The sequence below is a fragment of the Strongylocentrotus purpuratus genome, unplaced genomic scaffold (genome assembly GCF_000002235.5).
Source record: "Strongylocentrotus purpuratus isolate Spur 01 unplaced genomic scaffold, Spur_5.0 spur5_scaffold_4, whole genome shotgun sequence".
Lineage (NCBI taxonomy): Eukaryota > Metazoa > Echinodermata > Echinoidea > Camarodonta > Strongylocentrotidae > Strongylocentrotus > Strongylocentrotus purpuratus.
Window position 1 is genome coordinate 22,869,911 of NW_022145610.1, and position 24,749 is coordinate 22,894,659.

A 24,749-nucleotide genomic window follows, 5' to 3' on the forward strand; every position below is an offset into this window, starting at 1 on the left:
CCTGAAAGTCATGCAAACTTTACGCTCAGTCATAATTTAGACTTTTCATACATGGCGTGGAGTATGCTATGATATAGGACTCTATCAAGGGCGTATCCAGGATTTTTTAACAGTGGAGGTGTTTTTGCCAAATTCGTGATAAAAGATTAAGCGGTGAATCAGCCAGCCGGTGAATAGGGGGGGGGGGGGTAAGGAGCACTTCCCCCCTCCAGTTCCTGAGAAAATATTTAGCGGCGAATCAGGCCGGTGACTAAGCGGGGGGGGGGGGGAGGGGGAGGGGGAGGGGGGGGGGGGGTAAGCACTCCTCTTTTCCGTCAACATCCATCCACCCCCCTCCTGTTTGAGCAACAAAAAAAAACATTTGTTACCCTTTTTTTTGGCCATGGGGGGAGCCATAGATAAATAAAGGGCGTCTTTACAATTCTAAAAACACCCCCCTTTGCCAAGGGGGGGGGGTGTTTGAACACCTTAAACACCCCCTTTTTGCCAAGGGGGTGATTGAACACCAACACCCCCCCCCCCCCCGCCCTCGATATGCCAATCACTCCATTCATGAGAAGAAACTTTGTAAGAGCCATTAATAGGCGCTCTCGATCAAAGAACATTTTTGATGAACTGGTTGTGCCATGCGAGCTAGTCTATCGTTGTTGAGAATCGACCTAAAAAGTTGTCCACATTAAATTTGTACATAATCTGTGGCCAGTTGCGTTATGAGCCAAAATTCCGAGGCCAGTAAGAATATAGGAACACATTATAACCCACGGGACCACGCCCCCACCACCACTGGAAGACTTTGCATCTCGTATTACATTATAATAGTTTTGCATTTTACCGTCGCCCTTATCAATAAGGCCTTTTAAAAAAATGCTGTAATGCCCTTTAGGTGCCAAAACATTTTTTTTTCTTCTTTTAAACTCTGTCTTTGAGATGATATTTCTCCGTTTTGAAAAAAAAGCCAACCCTAGATTTCAAGATTTTTGGGTCGGTCGCAAAGGGCAAAACAACGTCTTTTTGTTAAGGCCTAATAATGACAATTTTGAAAATAGATATCGATAAAATTGCGACCAAGTGAGAATATTTTCATCTTTCTATATATATAGTAAGATCTTTGATAATACAAAGTTCCATTTTCATATCCACCCCCCCCCCCAAATGGTGCAATAATGAGCAAAATATTTTGAGGGTACTGAGCTATATAGAAAGGGCGAGATGCATACGAATCGGGGGGGGGGGGCACCCGTCCCTCCCTCGACATGAAAACACTTTGCATTAAGCCTAATTAAAATTGTTGTATTGCCCTTTAAGTGCCAAAACATGGGTTGGTTGGTCGGAAATCTTTTTTTTTTTTTTTTTTTTTTAACTCTCTTTGGGCTGATATTTCTTATTTTTGAAATACTTTTAATACATTTTTTTCTCCAAAAAAAAAAAACGGTTAATTTTTTATTTATTTTTAATCCGACGTAGGTTTCAAATTTTTGGGTCGGTTGCAAAAAGCAATACAACATTTTTTAGATTTGTGAGGCCTTATATACTGCATACATACCGGTATGTGTTTTTTACTTTCGAGAAAAAAAATGCGTTTGTAATTGGAGCTTTGCATTAATTTTATGGGAATCATCTTATCGCATGACGCCCAAAGTGGGACTCTTAATTGATTAATTGATATTTACCTCCTTCTATCTCTTATGGAGATAGGCAGCGTTAAAATAATCATTCAAATGTTCAAATCTTGGGGGACAACTCCTATATCTGATCATTTTATACTAAGGTTTACAATTTATACCGGGCGGGGATTTTTATTTTTTATAAGCAAACTTGATATTAAAGGGACTATAGCTGGTTCAGGTTTGGTTAAGATAAGCGATCCCCTCCTAATGCATGCAAATAATTAATCACAAAATTAAAAAAAATTGCATTCAAACTGTAATCGTGCATAATGTATCTAGTGGAGTTGTTAAGAAAATTCAGTCTTTCAAATGTTTTAATAGATAGTCTCCAATAAAAAATATGCATTTCTAGGCTACCTATAAATTAGAGTGCAAGGACTTAATAATGATACATTTCAAAACGATTGTATTTTAACCCCACCGCAAACTTTACGATCTGATAAGATTTTTGAAGAATTTTAAATTGTATTTGCAAAAAAAGTTCAAACTTCTAAACGTCGTAGTGATCGATGGTGTGATCGAGCCTAGAATTGTCTCACAATTTGAAACCGATTTGGACTGGAGGGCTTGCACTTGAAGTCCAGTTGTTTGTATTCTTTCATTAGAACCTATATACATCAGGAAGATGATGTTTGTTTAGACTGCAATTTCTTTTCAAATCAGATCGCAGAAAGATGTGATGTGGGCTTTAGATATCAGAGGTAAAAAATGTCAGGACAAAAAAAAAAAAGAGGTATAGGCTATCGGAGGCAAAAAAATTATGTCAGAAGTCCAAAATGCCACTCGGAAGGAAAATACCAGTTATTTATTTGCAATGTATACGTACAGCGCCCGACAAAGTACTTTTGAAATGAAACTTACCGTATAGTTCCCCTAAGAAAATGGGGGCCGGGGGCGAATTCGAGCTTCCCTCAGGCTCAGTTTTCAGAGAAATTTCACGATATTTCATAGGCCTATCCTATTGTAAAGGAGGCTGGTTGTGATTTGAGGGGAACACGCTCCTTGTTCGTTTGTGTGTTTCTTCAAGTTTGCTTCGGAGGGTGTTTTTTTTTGGGGGGGGGGGGGGCGGGGGGCGGAGAGAATTTATTTGGCCGAGCTGGTTTAGTAGATTTGGGACGATTCTCGTAGCGTACATGCAATTGGAGTGGCCACGTGGTGACGTTTCTTGGCGTAGCATTGCATGCGGTGGACCAGTCTCGGGTGGAGCCTCGATTTCCGACCTCCAATCTAAGAGAAATTCCGAGAAGAATCTTGCTGAAAGCGTAAAGAGAAAATGGCGGAATTCGTCCATCAAAGTATTGAAGAAACACTGCCGGAGCTTGAACAGCTTGAACGTGTAGGGCTCTTTTCAAAACCTGAAATAAAGTAAGCATTGGCCATTGCAAATGCAATTTGCATTGCCATTGTATTTGCAATGGCATCGAGTATCTGACCACGCCACGAGGCCGAGGGCCGAGGGAGTCGCTGAGCTGAGTACCGGGGGTGAGGAGGAAAGACTTTCCATCTAATGGCCATGCATGTCTACGCCCGACAGTTTACAATGGCTTTAATTTTGCAATCGGGTTTCAAGTCTTTCAACCGGGTAAAAATGTGAAGAAATAATTGATGTGCCAGAGTAAAATTGGCTGGGGTCAAAATATGAAATTGGAAACTGAAATTGGAAACTGAAATTGTCTCAAAAACTCAAATAAAAAAACAAATTCAAAAGCACATGCCTGGTAGACATGTCTTCACTTAATCTTAAATAATGTCTGACTTGATCATGGTTTTGGACTTTTGGAAACCACTCTCTCTCGTCTGTATGCAGACCATTATTTCCAGACACTTGTGAATGTGACATTATGCGAGTCTTGATCGTGTTGATAATGTCTGTGCTTTGGCGTTTTATTTATCATGGAGTGGGAAAGAATAGATAAATGTGTGTGATCAAATGAAGCATTACTGTGCAGAGTGAATGGTCATGATGACAGATTCCTGTTTCATGATAATGCCTGAAAATTGTTCATGTTTGTTAGAGGGCGCTAGTTCACAGTAGGGGTGCTGGTCCGAGAATAAGAATCGTCTTCGTAAACGCGGACTGATGCGTCCTCAAAAATACGGATCATCTGCATTTTCGCAGACGTTTCATATTTTTGATCGGCTCGTTAGCGATGCGAAAAACGGATTCTGCGATGATTTTCTTGATGCCTTTTGTTATTGACTTTGTACAGAGAATCATGAGCGATAAATCCTCGGGAAGACGGACAACCCATTAAAGTAGATAGACTAGTGAAATTATTTTCTTATGGGGAATCTATTTTTCACATCGCCAATGCCATGGGCGGTTCGGTAACCCATAACCCAAAGAGCGTCAATGAAAAAAAATGCAGACGATCCTTATTTTTGAGGATGCGTTTTGCCCGCATTTAAGAGGATATCCTCGTTCATTCTCGGTCCTGGTTCAGTGCCCAATCCTCAACAATTGTTCAAATGATGGTCATGATTTCGTAGTCGTTATTTTGCCTATAAAGGAAGACACAATAATTAACACTTTCTCACAGGTGTCGTTCCAAACTGCTGCACGTACATTACAAATACAAGTGCATACCACGTTATACGGTGGGGCTGCCACGTGGAGGTCGGCCAGTGCTATAATCCACACAGCGTCATAAAAATGGTTCCATGATTGTCGAAATTAAAATGCTAGATGTAAAATTGCAATATTTCAAAACCTTTGTGAAAAGAATGAGAAAACTTAAAATGTTAGCATTTGCAAATAAGTTAACTCTAGAACAAAACCAACCCTGAAGAAGTGACAGAGGATTACAGGATTTACCTCTCCTCCTATCATGATGATGATGATGAACTCTATATTATTTTTTGAATTTTTCCTCCCGCAGAGCCATTGTGAAGAAGAGGACAGCCCATGAATACCGCTTGGGGAGACTCAAAAAGAGGAAAGAAGACTTTCTGAGATACATACAGGTGTGATAGCAATTCATGTTTACTTTAAATAACTCACATTTTCATGAAGGATATAACTCCACTGGAGTTATTGTGCCCGACCTGTAGTCGTGTTGAATACCATCATCATTGTCATGTAAGATAAAATTAAAGATCATAATTCTATATAGACTTATACACTGGAATCCTGAAATTGATTTGTAATTCTTGTTCGGTATTAAATGAGAATATTTTCTATTTTGTGATCTAGATTTGATATTTCTAATAATTTAGCTGTACCAAACAGCATCAGAAATTGTAAATCAAGTGACTCTTGTATTTTATTTATGCTAATCTATGATACCTTCATTATGTAATAAACTTGTGCATATTTTCTTTTATCCAGTATGAGATCAACATCTTGGCACTTATCAAGAAAAGAAGAGAGGTAAGTGAAACGGAAGAAGGGGGGGGGGGGGGGGGGGGGATGTAATCATTCAGAATGTTATATGAAGAAGGAAAAAACATAGTATAGACAAATTTCTATAGCTTGATTTGGATCAAAATAGTCTTTGATGATTGGACCCCTTTGAATGGTCAAACTGTCTTCAAAAGTAAACTCTGTAGACCCCACTCTGGTTTATGCATTGGCTTGTTTATACTTGTTTATCTTGTTTATGCATTGGGCTAGTTACTTGCGAATAGATGATCATTACCATATTCACTGTTGTTCAGTTGTTTACAGCCTGATTTTATGATTGTTTCTGGGTTTTTTTCTTTCCAGAGAAACAATTACTTTCACAAGAAGGAAGAAGTAGAGAATGCAATCATCACCCGTATTCACCGCTTTTTCAGGGTAGGTGTTGCTTTCAGTTCCTTTACTTATAATATGTATTTTATAAACACTTCAAACAAATTGAGAGAAGTACAAAAAAGCTTGTAGGGGCTTTGTATTGCAGAGTTGCTTTGAATGATATGATTTTTTTATGATCTAAAATAATGTCATGGAGCATCTTACTGTATCTTCTCCCTTTTCGAGAGGGGGTGATAAACACTTGATTTTGATATCACATGCTTATATGCTTACTATTTTATATTATCAGCAATACCTGGAGAAGAAATATCCTTTCAGTTACTGAGAATCCATTTCATTTCATTACATTTGATTCTTGTTTCAGAGAGCTTGCACCAAGTTTCCAGAAGATCTCAAGGTCTGGATGTCCCATCTACAGTTCTGCAAGAAATGGGTAAGAATTTTCAAAGTCTTCTTTTCAAAGACATTTCAAAGTCTTCTTTTCCAAGACATGTTGAAGTCTTCTTTTCCACGACATTTCAAAGTCTTCTTTTCAAAGACATTTTAAAGTCTTCTTTTCCAAGACATTTCAAAGTCTTCTTTTCCAAGACATTTCAAAGACTTCTTTTCTTAGACTTTTCAAAGACTTCTTTTCTAAGACAATTTCAAAGGATGGGTACATGATGCATGGAAGTTGGATGTGTACCATACGTAGATAAAAAGCTACAGTGCATGTTATGAATGTGAAAACCCTACACTATAACAAAAATGATTGAACATTATTTTATGACATTTCAACCAATAGAATAAGTGCTTGCAAATACCTAAATAGGTATGTATTAGTTGTTTCATGCTGTAAAACTTGAAGGAGCTGCGGACTACCGTAATGAAACCTCTGAACTATGACTTTCTTATTTAAGCCAAACAGTGTGAGTCTTGTGTTTTATATGGTGTCTTGTATGGTGTTCACAATGAACAGTGAGAAAGAAACAAGTATTGTGAAAGGCTCTTCACAAATTCTTACATGACCTTTGAATGGGTACCTGGCAATGTTGGAGCAATAATAAAGGCCCACAGGAAGAGCTGTATTGATACTGATGTAACTACTCTTGATAAACAAGACCAAATGATTAATATGAAATCATTACTTGAAACAATTGGCTTCGATTAAGTCAGTCTTCTTTTCTTCTTAATTTTGTATGACAGGGCCGATATTTGGAGATGAATCGGCTCTACACCAGAATGCTGAAGATACACTCTAATAATCCAGGTATGAATTCTCTGTTTCCTTGATACTTCTCGTTTGGTTTCCAAGCATTTGCAGGTTATTTGTGAAAAGTTACGCAACCTATCGATACTCTAGGCCAGTATGTGAAGGGGTGGGATGAATGCATCAAAGATAAATGCATTTATGGGAAGTGAAAGTTGTTGCAAGTTTGTGATGATGATTTTTATCTTTTTTCCCCAGCTTATCCATATATGCTGATACCCATGTGAAATTAAGCCAGTACAAATCTGAACATGTTCTTGCAACCTCTCTTCCCTACCCATAACATCTGTCTTTGTTAACTTCGCAACTATTCTTTAATCATGTGTTCCAATAGCATCGACAGTTCATCATTTTCCTATAGAAAAGGTTGACTATAAGAACTAACTTGTCTAGAAGTTATTCTTGTTGTTGTGCTATGTAAACAACAGAAGTAAGCATATGTTACAGGATGTAGGAACCATTATATCCAAATTAATATTTACATAATGTTTTTGCATATCATAAACACTAATCAGCTCTGTACAGAAATATGAGCAAATAGGACTACACTATACACCTGTCAAAATCACTTGGCTGAAGTAAATTTTGGTCTCAATTTAATTCTACATAAGAGCATTACAAGAGCAAACCTCCTTGTGTTACATTCCTGATGAAATGCTCTCCTTTACGGGTATAAATAACAACAGGACTGTTACGAACACTTACTGTAGCCAGTATTAAACTCACTGTTTTCTCCCTTTCAATTATTAACTAGTTGAGTAATGCTTGACAAAACAGAAACTCCTGCCCATTAAAAATGTTTGCGAATTTCATGAGTTTTAAGATTTACGAAAGTTTGATACTCTATTGCAATTGGCTCAACTCTAATTTTTTTCCATTTTGTGAAGGTTTCTTGCCATGGAAATCGCGCTTGTTTACAAATCGTTCAAGGTTCACATCATGAAAGTTTCTGGTGAGACAGTCGGCCCTTAATAAGTAGATCTGAAGTCTATTGAAATTCATGTTATACCCAAATCTAATGACATCGTACAGGTTGACTCTTGTTTAATCTTGATCAATCTTGATCTCCCGTTGGTAGGACTCTGTAAATGCCCAAATCAAATTGGCATCTTACCGGTTAATAATTCTTGTTTTTTCTCGATCTCCTGTTAGGACTCTGGATCATGGCCGCCAAGTTCCAGCTAGAAGAGAACAATTCAGGAGAGAATGCCCGGGCTCTCTTCCTCCGCTCTCTCAGGCATCATCCAAAGGTCCAGAAACTATGGACTGAGGTGAGTCAAGACTTTAAATCCGGACAAGTTTCCCAACCCTTTTTCAATCTCTTGGGTTGCCTAAAATATGAACAATTGTGGTTTCAATATTTTTTTTTCTTCATTTTTGATGAGTCATTATTTTGCATTATTTTTAAAGTGGTAATATTCTGTGATCCTGTGCAATATCATCATTTGCAAGTGACATTTGTAATTCAATAAATGGAAGACATATAAATAAGTGTGTTGTGCTATTTCTTAAAGCAATTAAACCGTGTAATTTACTATCCTAGTTGCTGGATAACATGTATGAAACAGAGTACCATGGACTTTCACAAACATGATTGTTATTCCCTGTATTATTTTACCAATTGACTAATTTGTTTCCCCATGCTATTATTTTTTTTCATGCAGTATTTCAGAATGGAACTTCTCCATGCAGACAAGGTATGTTATAATGTTGCTTATTGGTTATTTTAATGCACTTGTTGCTTCTTTTTAATTTGTTGTAAATTTTAACTCATTTTTAAATACAGTGTCGGGGTAAAATCAAATATGGAACTTCTCTGTCAATCATAAATGAAGAACTTGTGGTGATGATTAATATATCTTTTTTCCCCAGCTTATCGATATATGCTGATACACCTCTATGGAAATAAGCCAAACCAAATCTGAACAAGTTATTAATTCCAATGATTGATGAATATAAACTTATGGTTATCTCTTATTGAAGTCTCTATTTAAAAGTTACAGTTGCAAACTCTAGTCAGAACAGTGCTTTGTAATAAAAGAAAATGTGTAGACCATTGTGTTAAACATTCTCTCAATAGTTCAACAAACTGAAAATGCATCTGTATTTGAATTTGACAAAGAGTAATAAGATTTATCTAAGTTACAAAACATTAGTCAATTATCCTTTGTCAAAATTTTTATTTTTATTTTGAAATTGTAGTAACTCCCAAAATTTGAGAGGAATGCTTGCTCCAACTACAGGAGATGACAGTCTGATATGTTAATTAACAAAGCCCCTCTAATATGGCATTATGGAAACAATTGATTTGTGCCACTTTGTGAATAATGAGTGATTTGCAAAATACGCTAAAAATAATGCCTCTGCCAAAATAACTGCTTGTACAGTAACTGGTATCTCTGTTGATTTCTTTTCAGCTTAGGAAAAGAATGTCCCTACTGAAGCAAACCATGGTTGAACCCGAAGAGTCTGAACTAGAGGACGCCCTCATGAGGGGAGAACTGGCCAGGCGTGTATACAGCACTGCTATCAAAGAGATACCAGGTGAGTGAGCCCCCTTCCCCCCCCCCCCCATTCTGTTTCTTGCCCCAAGTTTTCGTTTTGAGCCCCCTTCCCCCCAATTTTATTTCTTGCCCCAAAGTTTTCGTTTCAAATTTTATGTTAAAAAATGTGCCCCAAAGGGAAAAATTTTAGGGTTTTAGGAAGGTATTCCGGTAATCGCACTTGATTGATTTCACTCGTCAAGTATAAATCCATTCCTATAAGGAAAGGTACAGATTCAGTTCACGCGCCATTGTTTGCACCACTGAACTTGTGTGCTGCGTATCCATGTGAATAACACATGAATTGAGCTTTTTTCAGAAGAAATTGTGCAGTTACAGCAATATTTAAGTAGTCTTGCAGTTGTGTTACTTAGTGCTGTCTTGATGATTACTCTCCTGATGAATAGATTATATCCCTATCTTGTTATATGAAAAGTTGACAAAAATTATGAAGGTATAGCGTTTGTCAGAAATTTATGAATTTTACAGTAATGTACTTTGATGTCTGAGGAGCTTGTGGTGATGATTAATATATCTTTTTTCCCCAGCTTATCGATATATGCTGATACACCTCTATGGAAATAAGCCAAACCAAATCTGAACAAGTTCTTCTAAGATACAATCTTCTTGTGTACCTCTTTCACACACACACACACACACACCTCTCTCTCTCTGTCTGTCTGTCTCTCTCGTTTGTATCATAAGTCCTTACATGTCTGTTTTATTTCCCTCTATCTAGATGATATTGCATTCAGACTGTCGTTTATTCCCGTCGTCCGATGTTTTGATTTCACCTCTCAGCTAGTGGATGCCATCTATGAGGAGTAAGTACATGCTACTCTTGGCGCTCTGACATATACAGTCAAACCTGTATTAGCAACCACTTCTCTCTGTAAAGACCACCTGTCTATAGTGGCCATGCATTTTGTCTCCCATGAGAGAGAAATGTGTATCATAGAACCTGTCTAGAAAAGCCACCTGTCTACAGTGGCTACTTTGTCTTGTTTTCCTGGGGTGGTCTTTGTAGACAGGTTTGACGGTACTTGATTCAGCCGAGTCCTTGCGGTTGCTCGTGATATGATGGTCCAATTTCAGATCCAGTCAATCTACTTCTAAAATGTACAGAAGTGACACTTGTGATACTGAAGATAATGAGGCTTGGTTTAGGTCTATATCTGATCTAAGGGGAAATGTTACAAGATAAAAAAAAAAGTAAAGAATAAGAGCCTCCCAGGAAGGGTTGACTCGATGTGCTCTGCGGTACGGATGCAGACAGCGGCCCTGACTTTGAGAAGCCTTGGCGTTTGGTTGAGGGTTGAATTTAAGAAATACTTGGTGTAGGATGTGTTGTACTGTCCCACTCAGATGAGTGCATTAACCCTACGTTAACTGGGGGGGGGGGGGGTCAATTTGACCCCCCCTGTAGAAATTTTGCGACTACTCCGAAACCGCGGCAGATATAAAATTTTCCTCTCCTGACTTTTTACTTTCGAGTCTTACGCATCTTTTAAAACGATTTTTTTGAAAATCGGACCTACGGTTACAAGGTCGCGTGACCTTTTGTCTTTGCATGTCAGCCCGAAAATCGCTCATTTTCATGATTTGTGTACAAAACATATGTAAAAGTCATTTTTCCTAAAAATAGATAAAACATTGGTTATTCAGTCTTGTTTAAAGTTTAGATGTTTGTTTTGGGGTCAAAATAGTTGAATTGTAGTTATAAATGAATTAAAACAACAAAAACAATAAAATACATAAGTTAAAAAAACAATGAAATACATAAGAAATTATAAAAACAAGAGATAACATAAGGAATAACATGGCTCTTTCAATTTTTTGTGTTGTATTATTATTCCAAATGGTCTAATAAATATATGTAGTGAAAAAGAATACTTAAATATGAATAATCTATGATTTATGGGCCGAAATGTGAATTTTATGACCTTATTTGCATAAATTACCATAAATATGCAAATGAGTGAATTTTTCAAAAATTTGAAATTACCATTGTATTCTATACACTTCACTTGACATGCATGCAAATTTTTGCGGCGATCGGCGGTGAAACGGCCGAGATCTTAGGGGGGGGGGTCAAATTGACCCCCCCCCAGTAAAAACCTGGTCTGAAATAGCCCAGTTAAGATAGGGTTAAGTAGATTGGCCAATTTACTTACGACTCCTTAGCCTACAGAGTATCAAAGCAAACCATCATATTTGAACTATGAACTACCGTGATGATTTATCTTTTTTCCCCATCTTATCGAAGATGCTGATGTTTTGTTTGATTCGTCAAGCCAATACAAATCTGAGCAAGTGTTTCCATGGTCTATATTCATACCCTTACCAAGTTCTGTAATATTTTAAGTATTTGTCCCGATTTATGTTTCTTGAATATGTGACATGTTAAAGCTTACATCTAAAATAATTGAACAAAGACCTTACTTAAGTCAACCAGTCCACCTTTGATTCTTGAGTTACAAAAAAAAAGCACACACAAAACAACAACAGCAACAAATTTACAACGAGTATGAATAATTCAGTTGTTATCGTATGTCAAGAAATAACACTGCAGTATAGTATACTCATGATCTCCTTTCTCACATTTTAATAAAATCTTCTTTTTTTCCGTGTCAGTCTTGAACGTGACCACCCTGATAATGATCTAACATGGAAAGCTCTGGCAAGAAGGCATCTAGTAGCATCAGGTGAGAAAGTTTGAGATATTCACTCTTGACCCCTTGCCTATGGTGTTTAATCATATTGGGAAGATTCAATAGACAATGGGTCAACCCTTTAGAAACTAATTGATTTTGATATAAGATGACAAATAAAAACATAGGTGTCACAGTCCGAGAGTTTTAAAAATCGGGGGTTTGATCCTCTGCACTTGTATCCTTTGACAAGTGGTGGTGGTTATTTTACCCGACTGCTAAAAAAGCATAAATGCTTGTAAGTAAGCAACCAGACGGCTGACGGCTTTAGATCCTCTCCGAGGGACCTGGTGCTTCTCTCCACCATGGTGTTGGATTGGGTATCTGGTAGGAAGGAATTCTTTGAGCGCTGTCAGCACCTAAATTAGTTAGTCTAGTTAGAGCTTGGATGATGTATGCGGTCCAGACTACGAGACTCATGATGATGATTTCTATCTTTTTTCCCCAGCTTATCGATATATGCTGATAACCATGTGAAATTAAGCCAGTACAAATCTGAATGAGTTCTCCCTGGATGCACCTCTTCACCCCTAAAACGTTCTTGCAGTGGAGAGGGAGAATTATTATGGTTGTTGTATTGAACAGATAAAGAGGTCTGGATATCCTGAAAAAATGGTTGCCTATTGGTTTGACAAATGTTATATTTTAATACTGGTGTCACATTGATTTGTAGATGGTGTTGCATGATTAATCATTACTTGTTAGTTATAAAGTGTGAAGGATGCCAGATGAAAGGGGTCATACTAGCAAGTTAAATCCTTGAAAGGTGCCGAGTTCTGTAAAAGGTCAAGATATTAAGTATACTAATAATAAAAATTCCACTCACGGCAAGCAGTATGAAATGCGACTATGATTATCTGGAATACGAAATGTCATTTCCCGATCTTTCATCACTACAGGTACTGAAGATGAGGTGTGGTTGTCTGAGGTACACTGCCATAGCATCTTTGACCAAGCACTGGAGAAGGTCTCCGGCGTTGGTATATGGGCTCACTACGCTGATACTTGCCTAGAACGACTTGAACTAGATGGTTCAGATGACCTCAACAGCAGGGTAAGTTATCATACATTATGTCTCAAGAAATGAATGGTACTACCCCTCTCTATGTGAATGAAAAAGTAAGCTTTTCCTTTCCTTATTATTGCTTCAAATAAAAGCACTTAATAAGAACCAATTATTATTGTTATTGCTGCAGATTTGTTTGTTTCATTGTTTAACATAATCGGGCAACATTTTTGAAGGAGAACACTCATGACTATTTATTGTTCATAATTGATGTATACCTTGGAACTATCCTCGGTACGTAGAGATAGCATCCTATGTGTAATTGGGCGACCATTTTGATTGGTTAGTTCATCAAGGGATGGATGCTACATTGAATCTAGGGTTGTCTTGCCGTTTGCTGGTCATCAGATTCTATGTGATTGATTGGCGTGTGAGGCAACCCATAGAACCTGCTTAAAAGTCCATGAAATCTACCAGAAAGACTTCCAGAGATAGGGTCATAAAGTCGTTTAAGTTTGTTAATAATATTGATGATTTTGTTAACCCATGGAAACCCCACCAGTATCACATGCTGTTCTTCTTGGGGGTTCTGTGGTTATTATTACCTCAGTAATTGCCAGGTACCCTTTAAAACCTGGGTGGATAGTGGAAAATGTGGATTTAATTTATTGCCAAGGGACATCCGTGATAGGCTGGGATAAGAACCCTTGACCCTTGTATTGAGAGTCAAGTAAACAAATCTTTATATACCAAGTCCAGATTCATTTTCCTCATCCGAGATGCAGCTTTCTTGTGCACCAATAAAAAATTTAAAAAATCTTAGTCATGAATAGAAGTTTACATGTAAACATAATGTGTAAATTTACTATATTTTCTCTTTTTTCTGCAAACATTGGAATCATGGATCCTGTTTGTAATATTGTCTTTTTCAACCTCTTAGAATTTTCTAAAATGTACAGTAATTCATGAAGAAATATATATATTTCAATCAATTTTCTATCGTAGAGAGCAGAAAAGACATTGGCAGTGTTTGAATCAGCGGAGAAGAAGAACAGCCCTACAGAAGACATGTACAAGAAATGGGTGAGTTCTGAACATATAGTCATTGTGCATTGACATCAAGTTCAAGTCCAAGCTACTTAGTCCCATACCTTACCAACCAAATCTCCATGTATGAACAAATAAATAAACAATAAACCCGACAACAAACCAAAATTAACCAAATTGATTCTTGGCGACTGAGGATAGTGCAACTATTTGTTCTGTCTACAATCAGTTCGGTGTATGTCTAGTCAGGTGTGAGGGAGGTACTATGGTTGGGTGGGTATACTATTTGGTGTAGGAAAGCAATTAAGAATTTGGCTTGTGTTAAACATTACCTTCAGAGCAAGTAAAGCACATTGTACAGCCCTCAAGGATAGCATCTTGGAAGCCACCTGTCTGCCAAGCAGTGGTACAGATGTTAAAGTTATACATGCACTTTATTAGTTGAGACTCGTGATGATGATTTCTATCTTTTTTCCCCAGCTTATCGATATATGCTGATAACCATGTGAAATTAAGCCAGTACAAATCTGAATAAGACCTCAACTAAAAAGCATGTCATACCTACTGTCAATTAAGATAACCATTAGAGCAAGTGATATGATTCAATCAAATTCAAATTTAATTCAAAGTTATTGGGTACCTGGTAGGAAGAAATTCCTTGAATGCTTTAGCGCCTAATCAAGGAGGCTCAGACACAGCCAGGGTAATAATGTACTTTAGAGTGAATTCATATAGTAGCTGCACTATATATATAGATTGGCATATTGTTATTATAATAATGAAACAAATAATGTAAACTGTTTAATACCCTGATAACTTGCTTCTAAGTTAATCATATCTGTGTTGATTCATTTTATGTGATTATATATATGCTTGTACAGCGCAAAGAGAACTTATGTTTATTTTGCGCTATATAAATATTGTATTATTATTATTATTATTATATCCTTCCCTTTTCTTGCTTTTCTGACCCAGGTGGAGGTGTTGAGGGTGCTGGATTTGGATGAAAGGGCACTGGAGGTCAGTTTGAGGTCAACTGAAGTTCATCAGAGGTCACTTGACCTGTGGATCAAGAGGTTGATCCTGGTCATAACGACTGGAGGGAAAGGTGAGAGATAGCAATATTGTACAAAATATAAATTAAATAAAGGTCCTCTGTATTGCTCAAAACCAGGCTTACCTGTGAGACTAAATGGGGTGTTCTTGCGAGATTAAGTCTGGTGTTCCTGTGAGATTTCTAGGTTTAATTGAAATTAATAATCATGTCTATTGTGAAATATAGGAAATGTAGTTGCCATTTTGTCTTGTCCATAAGTAATACGATAGGATATTTTCGTAATAACCAAATTTATAATCAGGTGCCTCGAAACAAATTATTTCATTCACCTGTTACGAATTAAAAATATATTTCAATAGTCGGAATGCTAATAACATACATTACGTGTTGGTAGGTAGGGCAAGCCATTATTATGTTTGTCCTACCTAGCAACAACTAATGTACACACTTCAAAGACGTATGCATTGAATGTGGTTCATTATGAAAATGGCTTGTAATTTATTGTGGATAATGTTAGAACCTCCTTTTCTTGGCATCTCCGAACTCCCACCGTGTTTGTGAGATGAATGCAACCAGGAGGAAGATAAACGTGATGAACCTTCGGTGTCAGGGGTCAAACCGTGCCCTGGTCCCATCCTCTAGCATCATGACAATTTATTTCATTTGTTTAATCTTTGTTCATATGTTGATTACGTTGTCCAAGGTATGGAATGGTATGTTTAATTTGGGCCATTACAAGAAGTGGGATATTGATGTAGACAAATGCTCATGTACCCTTTACAACTCTTTTCATGTATGTTATTACCAAAGAAGAAGAAAAAAGCCAGTCAGTCACTCAATAGTGTCTGACAGTGAAGTCTAGCAAGTAAACAGGTTTCCTTGCATAATTTGAATATTAGGACACTGCTAACGTTTAAATTTCACAGATAGGACATACATGACATATTCATCATTCCTGCAAAGTTCTACAGAATTTGATGTTGGTTGCAAAAGGGACAAAGTATCTTTAACGGGCCTATTGGTCAATTCAATGTTCCAAGTGGATAAGACTCTGCTTCAAAACTTTTTGTTGGGATACTGTCGCCCTTTTAACAAGTTGTCTTCACATTATTTCATCCTTTTCAGACGGAGATGAAGAGGATCATAGGTTAAAGGTCAGAGAGACGTTCGACCTGGCTATCTCCCATGTCAAATCAAAGGTATGTATTGTACTCTCCTACACTAGTACTACGGCTACTCTAAACCCATTGCTAACAGGAACCAGGTGGTCCCTATATTACACCTGCTGGGATGAAAGAATTTAGTAGTCATTGGGTTAATTCATTGCTATGTATCACCCTTTCTGTGTAGAGGGCAGTAAGTTCCACCTATTATTTCATGTTAAAGTAGTTATCTTGAGTAGAGAAAACAAAAGTGGTATTGCATTTTGAAAGACACCGTCAAAAGAAGAAAAGAGAAGACAAAAAATAGAATATTTTATCGTGAAATCAGTTGGTGTACAAAATATATGAAATAGTAATATTGGATAAGAATTTTCAAATGTTAATGTTGGACAATCATGGTACAACAAAAATTTGCTGAAAACCTCACATAATAAAATGCACTTATTGGACAGTGTTCTATTTTTAGTTACGTTTCCTACATTATCTTATTTCTATGTTCTTGTAACCAAATGGGTCAACAGCACTTGGTACCTTTTTCTGAGATGCTGTGAAAATGTAATTTTTCATCACAAAATTACCAGTGAAGCGTAGGTTTTAGAGGAACTTGTTCGAAACTTGGGGAAGGTGGTCAGATCACGTGGTGATGATTTAACTTTTTTCCCCATCTTATCGATATATGCTGATTACCATCTTACATGCATCATGCATTAAGCCAGTACAAATCTGAACGAGTTTCTGACCACCTTAGACATTGATGATTTCAAGTGTAACATACGTACATGTACTGTCATGTCAGTCTTGACAAAAACTGGTGGACAGGCAATCAATGTACCATCAAGGAAGATTAATTAACCTTTTCTGTAGAATATAATGCCAGCAATCACTTATTGAAGAAGAGTTCAGGTGCATTAGCAGGATTCCTACCTTACAGCTTTGTAAAATTTCATATTTGCAAAGTAATGATCTACAGGTAATTTCTCTTGTTCGTGTTTACTTCATAGTGACTTTGAAATATGTTTAACTCTGAATTTCATGCTTTGGCGTTAGCACTATAAACCCTTTGCATACGAGAGCCAGATTCTTCCTGTAAGAAGCTTATGAGAATAAGATAATTCAGTAGTCCATGGGTTGAGAATCTTCTCCATTGCAACCCATGGTCTTCATTGAAAACATGGAAGGATACATACAGTATGGAGTTTGATAAATGTTATTCCATTTTCTTTGTAAAATTTCAACAGGCATTTATTTCAACAAGCTTTTCTTTTGTTTTTACTTTGTAGAATGCCCTGGACATTTGGAATATTGGTCTGGAGTGGTGCTTGACTAATGATACGGAAATGATACAGAATCTATTTGAGGTGAGTTTAGTGGTTGACTTACCATGCTATTTAACCCTTACTGTACTGGGGGGGGGGGGCCTGGGAGGCCCCCCCCTCGACATTTTCGGAGATTGCGCCGCAACCGCTTGGAATTTTGAATTGTCGTTTCATGACTTTTTTCCCTCAAGTCTTACGCACATTTTGATACCATTTTCGTCGAAATCGGATATACCTGTAAGGCGTTACATAACAATTAGTATGCGCATGTCATCAAAAAAAAAAAAAAAAAATTGAAAATCCATCAAAATTTGCATAAATTATCATTATTAATTACATTAAAATAACTTTTTTGTGTTAGAAAAGAAGTTTCATATGAATAATGAGTTTCAACATTCAAAAAGTGGAGTTTGACACGTTTTCTGTAAAATGCATAAATTAGCGCATTTTGCATAATTAATTAGGTTAACGACAAAAATTTGCATATTCGGAAAAAACTAATTATACCATCTTGTTCCTTACGTAAATATCTACAAACATGCAAATTTTCGTGTTCATCGGACAATCGACGGCCGAGATCATAGGGGGGGGGGCCCCTCCCCCCCCCCCCCCCCCCCCCCCCCCCCCCAGTCAGTGGGTGCTCAAAATAGCCCAGTACAGTAAGGGTTAATCTCTGACCCCACCCCTGTCCTCTTTTCTCTCTTTCCCTCACTTACTCTCTATCTCTCCCTTTCTCCCTTTCTCCCTTTCTATCTCTACATCCTTTCCTTTTCCTTTTTTTTTTATCCTTCCTTTTACAACAAATTTTGAGCAGAGAATTTTTTTTTAAAGCTGGGGGGGGGGGGGGAATGCTATGAACAAAACTAAACTAGGTTGAAACTACAGCAAAAGTTGTATTCTATAGAAAATCTGTTACATGGTGAACAAGCAAAGGTAGAGTTTTCAGACATCCCTTCTCTATGCGCACTGATGGACTTTACAATGATGACAAAAATTTCCCTCATCTGATACGTTCATGATGAAACTGGAAATACACGGTACTTTAAATTTGTCTGAGTAAAGTTCCTATACTTTTTATACAATTGCTAATAAGGAAGGTTACCTTCTGTAATATGTTATTAAAGTTGTTAACTAAACGTTGAGCTTGAAGGAAGTGTAAACAGTTTTATCCCTCTCCCCCCCCCCCCAAAAAAAAAATAATAAAAAAAATAAAAAAAATATGCAATTCTTACTTGTATAATAAAATGTAATGATTTATATATCTTGTGCAATTGTAGGTGTTAGTTACTTGTATCAAATTACAAAGTTATTAAAATTGTCAAGGAATTGTGCTGTGAGTATGGAGATGTTTATCAGTATCTTCAGGGAATAGAAGAGTAAAGCTTGAATTTGTATTCAATTTACATCTATGAGACCATGTATCTGTTGCATGGTAATTTAAAATTCATGTGTTAATAGTAGTTTTATTGATATTCCTCTCATGCAGTGTGGATTAAAGGAGCACCGTGTCATCGCCCTGCCGTTAAAGATCCGCTACCTCGAATGGACAGCTCTTGTCAAAGGAATGGGAAAAGCAAGGAAGCTGTATAAGAGGTAATCTTTCAGAAAATCACATTTCTTCTTTCTTTCATTTTATTTAAAGAATTTGCATATGGAGTATAATAGTATATGCATTGTTAAAGCATTTTAAAAGAAAAAAAATTATGAAGAAGTTAATTTTCATTATTGATCCTGTAGTTGATGGAATCCTCTCTTTAAATGGTGATGATTTAAACAAACAGAAGATGATATTCTGAAAAAGATCTCCTGAAACAACAGACACAGATTTACACATGTGGGACCCAAGAGTAACACGGGATGACAAAACTCTTATTTATGTTGAATTTGTAAAATTGACAGCACTTCAAATGCAATTGCGTTTAATGTAACCATGCAAGTTTGTTTTTCTTAACGACAATTCAAAGAAATATAATGTACCCCCTCCTTCCTCCCCCCCCCCCCCATATCACCAGTCAACATTACGTAAATGTTAATATAATATAATAATAAGAGGACCTGTGAATGATGACATTATTTTTCCCTCATCTTAGCAATCAATGCTGAAATGGTTTAACACGGTACTTTATTTGTCTGACACTGGTCCTTGTAATTATAGATTCCTGATAAATTTGCTTTCGAAATTTAGTAGACATTTCTGTTTATTTGCTCTTTGTTGTACGTGTGTGGTTGTGTTGTGGATAAAATTTCTTTAATATAATCACTCCAATTGTTGAGTCATTGATGTGAGGTATATTTCTATTAATACAAGCTGAGCAGAATTACAATTAAACCACTTTCATGTGAAAATGTTCATAGTATTGGCTGATTGGCAGAGAGGTCGCTCATCAATTGTATACTGACCTGAATTGTTTTTTTGTATGATCTTTGTAGGATGGCTACAGAGAAGCCTCTCGGTGAAGAATTCTTTGATAAATACATCGCATTGGAGGAAGCACAGGTAAGAATGATGCTCAAACTTGTATCTCTCCCTTTTTTTCAATCCGATTCAAAGCTGGCTTGTATTTCATGTAGCACTGATGTAGTTTACATGAGACAGATTATAAAAAAAACAATTTTTATTTTCATATTGATTTTCAGATTTTTAATCTTGAGGGATAGTTTTTCAGATATCTTATGAAGTATTTTGAATCTGAATTTTCTAGTTCACCTATAAGATGAAGTATTGATCAGGATTGTTAATTATGTAACAAGCAATAATGATGGTAGGCATGGAGATTTCGGAACTTGTGGTGATGATCTAACTTTTTTCCCCATCTTATCGATATATGCTGATAATCGTCTTACATGCATCATGCATTAAGCCAGTACAAATCTGAACAAGTTCCTGATCCTCAATCAGCATCTCTAATAATATTGTAGATCATCATAGATGTAATACTTTTTAGGGATGTAATTTAGTATGGCAATCACCCAATAAATTGTCTTTCATTCTCTTCTCCATCTATCTCATTTCCACTCTTTCTCCATATATTTTTTCACATTCTCTTTTTCCAATTCTCTCTCCGTTTCTCTCTCTCTCTCTCTCTCTCCCTCTCTTTCTCTCTCTCACTCTCTTTCTCTCTCTCACTCTCTTTCTCTCTTTCTCTCTTTCTCTCCCTTTCTTTCTCTTTCTCTCCCTACTCTCCTATACTCCACATTTTCTCTCCATTGCATGTCTGTATCCTTACCCTATACCTCTACACCCCTCTTTCTCTTCATCCTCGCACCTTTTCATTATTTCTATTCCTCATCCCTCATCTCTGTACACCCTATACTCTCTCCATACTATCCCCATCTCTTCTCTTGTGAGAGAAAGAGAGAGATAGGAGAGGGGGTGGAGGGCTGACCTGCATAAAAAGACTCTTCTCTCTATTATGCACTTTATAAACTCACCTTTATTGTTTACTTTCTTGTCATCTAGCCCACTCCCAAAGCAAAGAAGATCTCAGAGGCATACGACGATGCTCTGAGGGAATTTGGCGAGACTTCACCAGGTTAGCTGAGTGCTCTTTATTCTTTCATATTGTTGTGGGCTGGTGTTTTCTCTCAAGGGAGTAGAGAATGTTCTTAGGGGCCTGCTAATTTGCCACCCTGCCTATAAATAATGTCCCAACCTCAATTTTTCATCATATCGAATTGCGTAATGCAGGCTAGACCGCCTAGAGTGTTTCCATTGTAAAAAGTTAGACTTATTATTCATAATCGATGTATGCCTTGGAATTATCCTGGGTACGTTGAGTTAGCATCCTATGTGTAATTGGGCGACCATTTTGATTGGTTAGTCCATCAAGGGATGGATGCTACATTGAATCTAGGATTGTCTTGCTGTTTGCTGGTCATCAGATTCTATGTGATTGATTGGCGTGTGAGGCAACCCATAGAACCTGCTAACAACTCCATGAAGTCTACCAGAAAGACTTCCAGAGATAGGGTCGTAGAGTCGTTATGAATAAGTGTCGATTTATGCCCCTCCACCTAGCACTGTGCAGGCCGACGCTCAGCCCTGCCTAGAAGAGCACCGACATGCTAGCTGCCAATGTCTGGATTTCTCTTTGGACTTGAGAGGAAAATTTGCCTGTCATTTATAGTTTTAAAAACAATATTGTTACTGTTATTTGTGACAAGTTCAAAAGCACAAATCGGCGCCTTCAATTGCAATTTGCACCTCAAAGTAAAAAAAATATTTAAATTTCTCTTTGAGAGCTTCACCATAATGACGTCAATGAAATAGTTCTAATATGTGGTTGTCTTTAAAATAATAAATATTGTATGATACAGCTATGAATGTCAAACAAAGAATTTCCGATCTTTATCATCCCCTGCTGCAGGTCTTTGGTTGGCTTACATCCGTCATGAAATCACCCATCCGGAGGGGAGCCAAGGCAAGGCCATGCAACTGCACTGGAAGGCCATGAAGACACTGGAAGGCGAGCAGGTAGAACAGTTTGTCAATGGCTACACACTCATGCAGACCAAGGATAGCGGGGACTGAAACTCCAGATACCAAGAAGAAAATAGAGTAAAAAGCAAGGTCGTAAAGTCCCAAAGTTGGAAATCGCCTTGAGTGTATACTCTTGTCGACGGAGGGGACTGGTGGTTTATTAAGACGCCAAGAAAAGAGTCGGTACGCAAGGCCATGAAGGGGCTAGATTGGAATAACTAGAGTGAACCAATGGCTTTACATTGATACAGACCAAAGACGGTCGAGACTGAAGTTCTGGATGCCAAGATTTCAAGAAGAGATTGAACATTACCGATATATACTCAAGGCCGTGAAGGCAAAAGATGGAATAATCTGGTGTTGGATTTGACCATCCGTATTCTGTTATAGAGAGAGTTTTAAATTTCTGTAAATGAGCTGTGATTTCCACTCTTGTATTGAACATCAGACATTGGGTGGAAAACAAAATTGCTCTATAAAAGACCTTGGCACAAGAGGGAGAGTTCAACCTTCTCAAAAAGGATGTTATGTGTTTTATACCTTCTCTAGAAAATATAATTCACAACTATTACTCTCTTTTCCTTTCTTTGAACTCTTTAATTTTCTATTCCAAGAAGTTATAATAACAACAAGGAACACATCTGTGAAAAAGAAATTGCATAGTAAACTAATGTTGAACTTTGGTGGTACTGCATCAACATCATTTGCCAATCAAAATCTCTTTGTATTTCTTTCATAGATTTTAACTGTTATGATCAGTTTTATTTTAACCTTCTTTTTAAAAGAAGGTCAAGTTTCAGTTATGGAGAAAGGTGAAATATAGTTTATGAGCTTTCTTTTTATGTTAATGATGAATGATATGCCACATGTTTGTGTACTCCCATATACTATACATTCATCTATGACTTTGACTTTCTGTAAGAATGAGTCAATTTCTCATGTTCATCATTCCAAAACCTCACAATCTTCGGGCTTGGCTAAATTGGCTAGAGCTCTACGTTATCAACATTATAGCCCATCATGAACAGACGTTTACGAAAATACATTGCCATGGAATTGTGTTTGTCATCATTGTTTGATGATGGCCTGACAAGTTCTTTGTATAAGATGATATATTTATTAAACAAATAAGTTAACTAAATTGAGTGTCATTTGTATTTACTGTGGAAGTGGAAGTTTGAGATGGGTATGAAGCACAGTATGTTGTGGCAGTGATGGAGAGGGAGGGAGCGAAAGAGCATTGAGAATACACAATTCTTTCCAACTTAAAATTCGTATTGTTGAGAATTAGTGTCACGAAATGGAAGAAATGAAAATAAGACAAAAAGTCTGTAATTCTGACCCTGGTCGATTTTATGTTGCCATTTATTCAAGCACATGCATACGACTTCTTAAAAAGTATGACAAAAGAGAATTCTAACCAGGGAAACGATGCATTTCTTGTGCAAAGAGGGAAGAGAAAAAGGAATATGCATTAATTTTAGGTGGCAGAGATGGAGAATGCGGTTAGAGGTAATAACAGAGGAGAGAGATTACAATAGTTAATGGGAGGGAGAGGGAGAAAATATGGAAAAGAAATCTAAGGTACTATTACAATGTTCTTAATTTATGAAAGGAGAGAGGAAAATATGAAGGAATGGAAACGTGACCAAACGAGGAGAGAAAGAGATGAAAAAATGGAACTATACAATTAGATCGGAGTGACAAAATGATAACGAGCATCTAAGCGCTCGAAATAAAATTTAACTTAATCACACTTTCCAATGAAATAAATTGATTGTCATTAAATATAGTTTTGTATCACCACCCAACGTTTTAATATTAAATACTTAAATGAATAAGTAAAATACACTGACAATGGCTTAATCAAATCCTAATTATAATTGAATCAAATTAATCAGTTTTCATTTTGACAAGATTTAAAAGTCGCCACTATAAATCTAGCATCGTGGATTGACAGATATTGAAAGATGGTAAATTGTAGTTTATATTTACATCACTTTAGAATTAATTAAATAAACACAAAACGGGACGAAACTAAAACCCAAATATAAATGCTAATTTCCATGTGTTATGATTGCTGTCGAATCACACGCAGGTCAAATCGATAGCTTGAACGAGGATAAGTATTTGGTATATCATAAATTTGAACACCCACTAAAAACAAACTATTTTCCATTTGGAAAGAATATGAAAATCGAATTCTCTAATCAATGCTGCCAGGTTTGAAAGTAGGTCCACTTGTTTGGAAAGTAAACTATGCCAAATGGCCGCCGAATCGATCGTAATAACAATGATGCGTTTGAAAATTGACCGCCATTTTTGGTTCCCCGCTCTCACATCATGCCCAAGTTTGATCGGACTGTCCCTCATGGCATTCCTACTATTCGAAAGGTCAAATACGAGAAGATATTTCAGCCAAATTTACTCCTTATATCTTTCAGTTTATAGGTAGAATCAAGATATCATAGGAAGAATTCCAGAATAAAGAAACTCTATTTCAAACGATTGAAGGGGGGGGGGGGGGGGGGGGAGGAAAGATTAGTGTGGACTAAAGATGGCCAGAAATATGGCCTTTTCTGAGTAAATTCCATCCACAGAGATGTTTTTATGCATATAAGGTGAATAGACTGGTTTACTACCATATGAAAATGTTATGCATACTTTTTAAACAAAGGCTATTCTTGACAACCTAAAAACTTGCCTGAGGCTTGCCGCCCGACAAAACAACAAGTAAAGAATGCAGAGTGGATTCCGAATCAGTCTTGTTTCAT

The 24,749-nt window shown here is 37.0% G+C and overlaps 1 protein-coding gene and 2 non-coding genes across 4 annotated transcripts; all 3 read left to right on the forward strand.

Annotated features, from left to right (window-relative positions):
- Positions 1–2,802: 2,802 nt before the first annotated feature.
- On the forward strand, positions 2,803–22,768 carry LOC585038 (U3 small nucleolar RNA-associated protein 6 homolog). Of its 2 annotated transcripts, none has more exons than XM_030997578.1 (20): positions 2,803–3,032; positions 4,547–4,631; positions 4,996–5,037; positions 5,374–5,445; positions 5,768–5,836; positions 6,589–6,652; positions 7,805–7,923; positions 8,317–8,349; positions 9,070–9,196; positions 9,935–10,019; positions 11,830–11,900; positions 12,806–12,960; positions 13,918–13,995; positions 14,935–15,067; positions 16,142–16,215; positions 17,460–17,537; positions 18,982–19,088; positions 19,926–19,992; positions 20,956–21,028; positions 21,863–22,768. In XM_030997578.1, the coding sequence occupies exons 1-20, from the start codon at positions 2,941–2,943 to the stop codon at positions 22,024–22,026; spliced, it is 1,788 nt and encodes a 595-aa protein (XP_030853438.1). In that variant the 5' UTR covers positions 2,803–2,940; the 3' UTR covers positions 22,027–22,768. The 2 variants fall into 2 exon arrangements, with proteins under 2 accessions (XP_030853438.1, XP_030853439.1); XM_030997579.1 differs by having other exon boundaries at positions 2,806–3,149.
- Positions 15,536–15,671, forward strand: LOC115929399. The gene has a single exon (XR_004066475.1). It is a non-coding gene; the product is annotated as a small nucleolar RNA SNORA57 (small nucleolar RNA).
- LOC115929403 lies at positions 20,275–20,380 on the forward strand. The gene has a single exon (XR_004066480.1). It is a non-coding gene; the product is annotated as a small nucleolar SNORD12/SNORD106 (small nucleolar RNA).
- Positions 22,769–24,749: the final 1,981 nt, after the last annotated feature.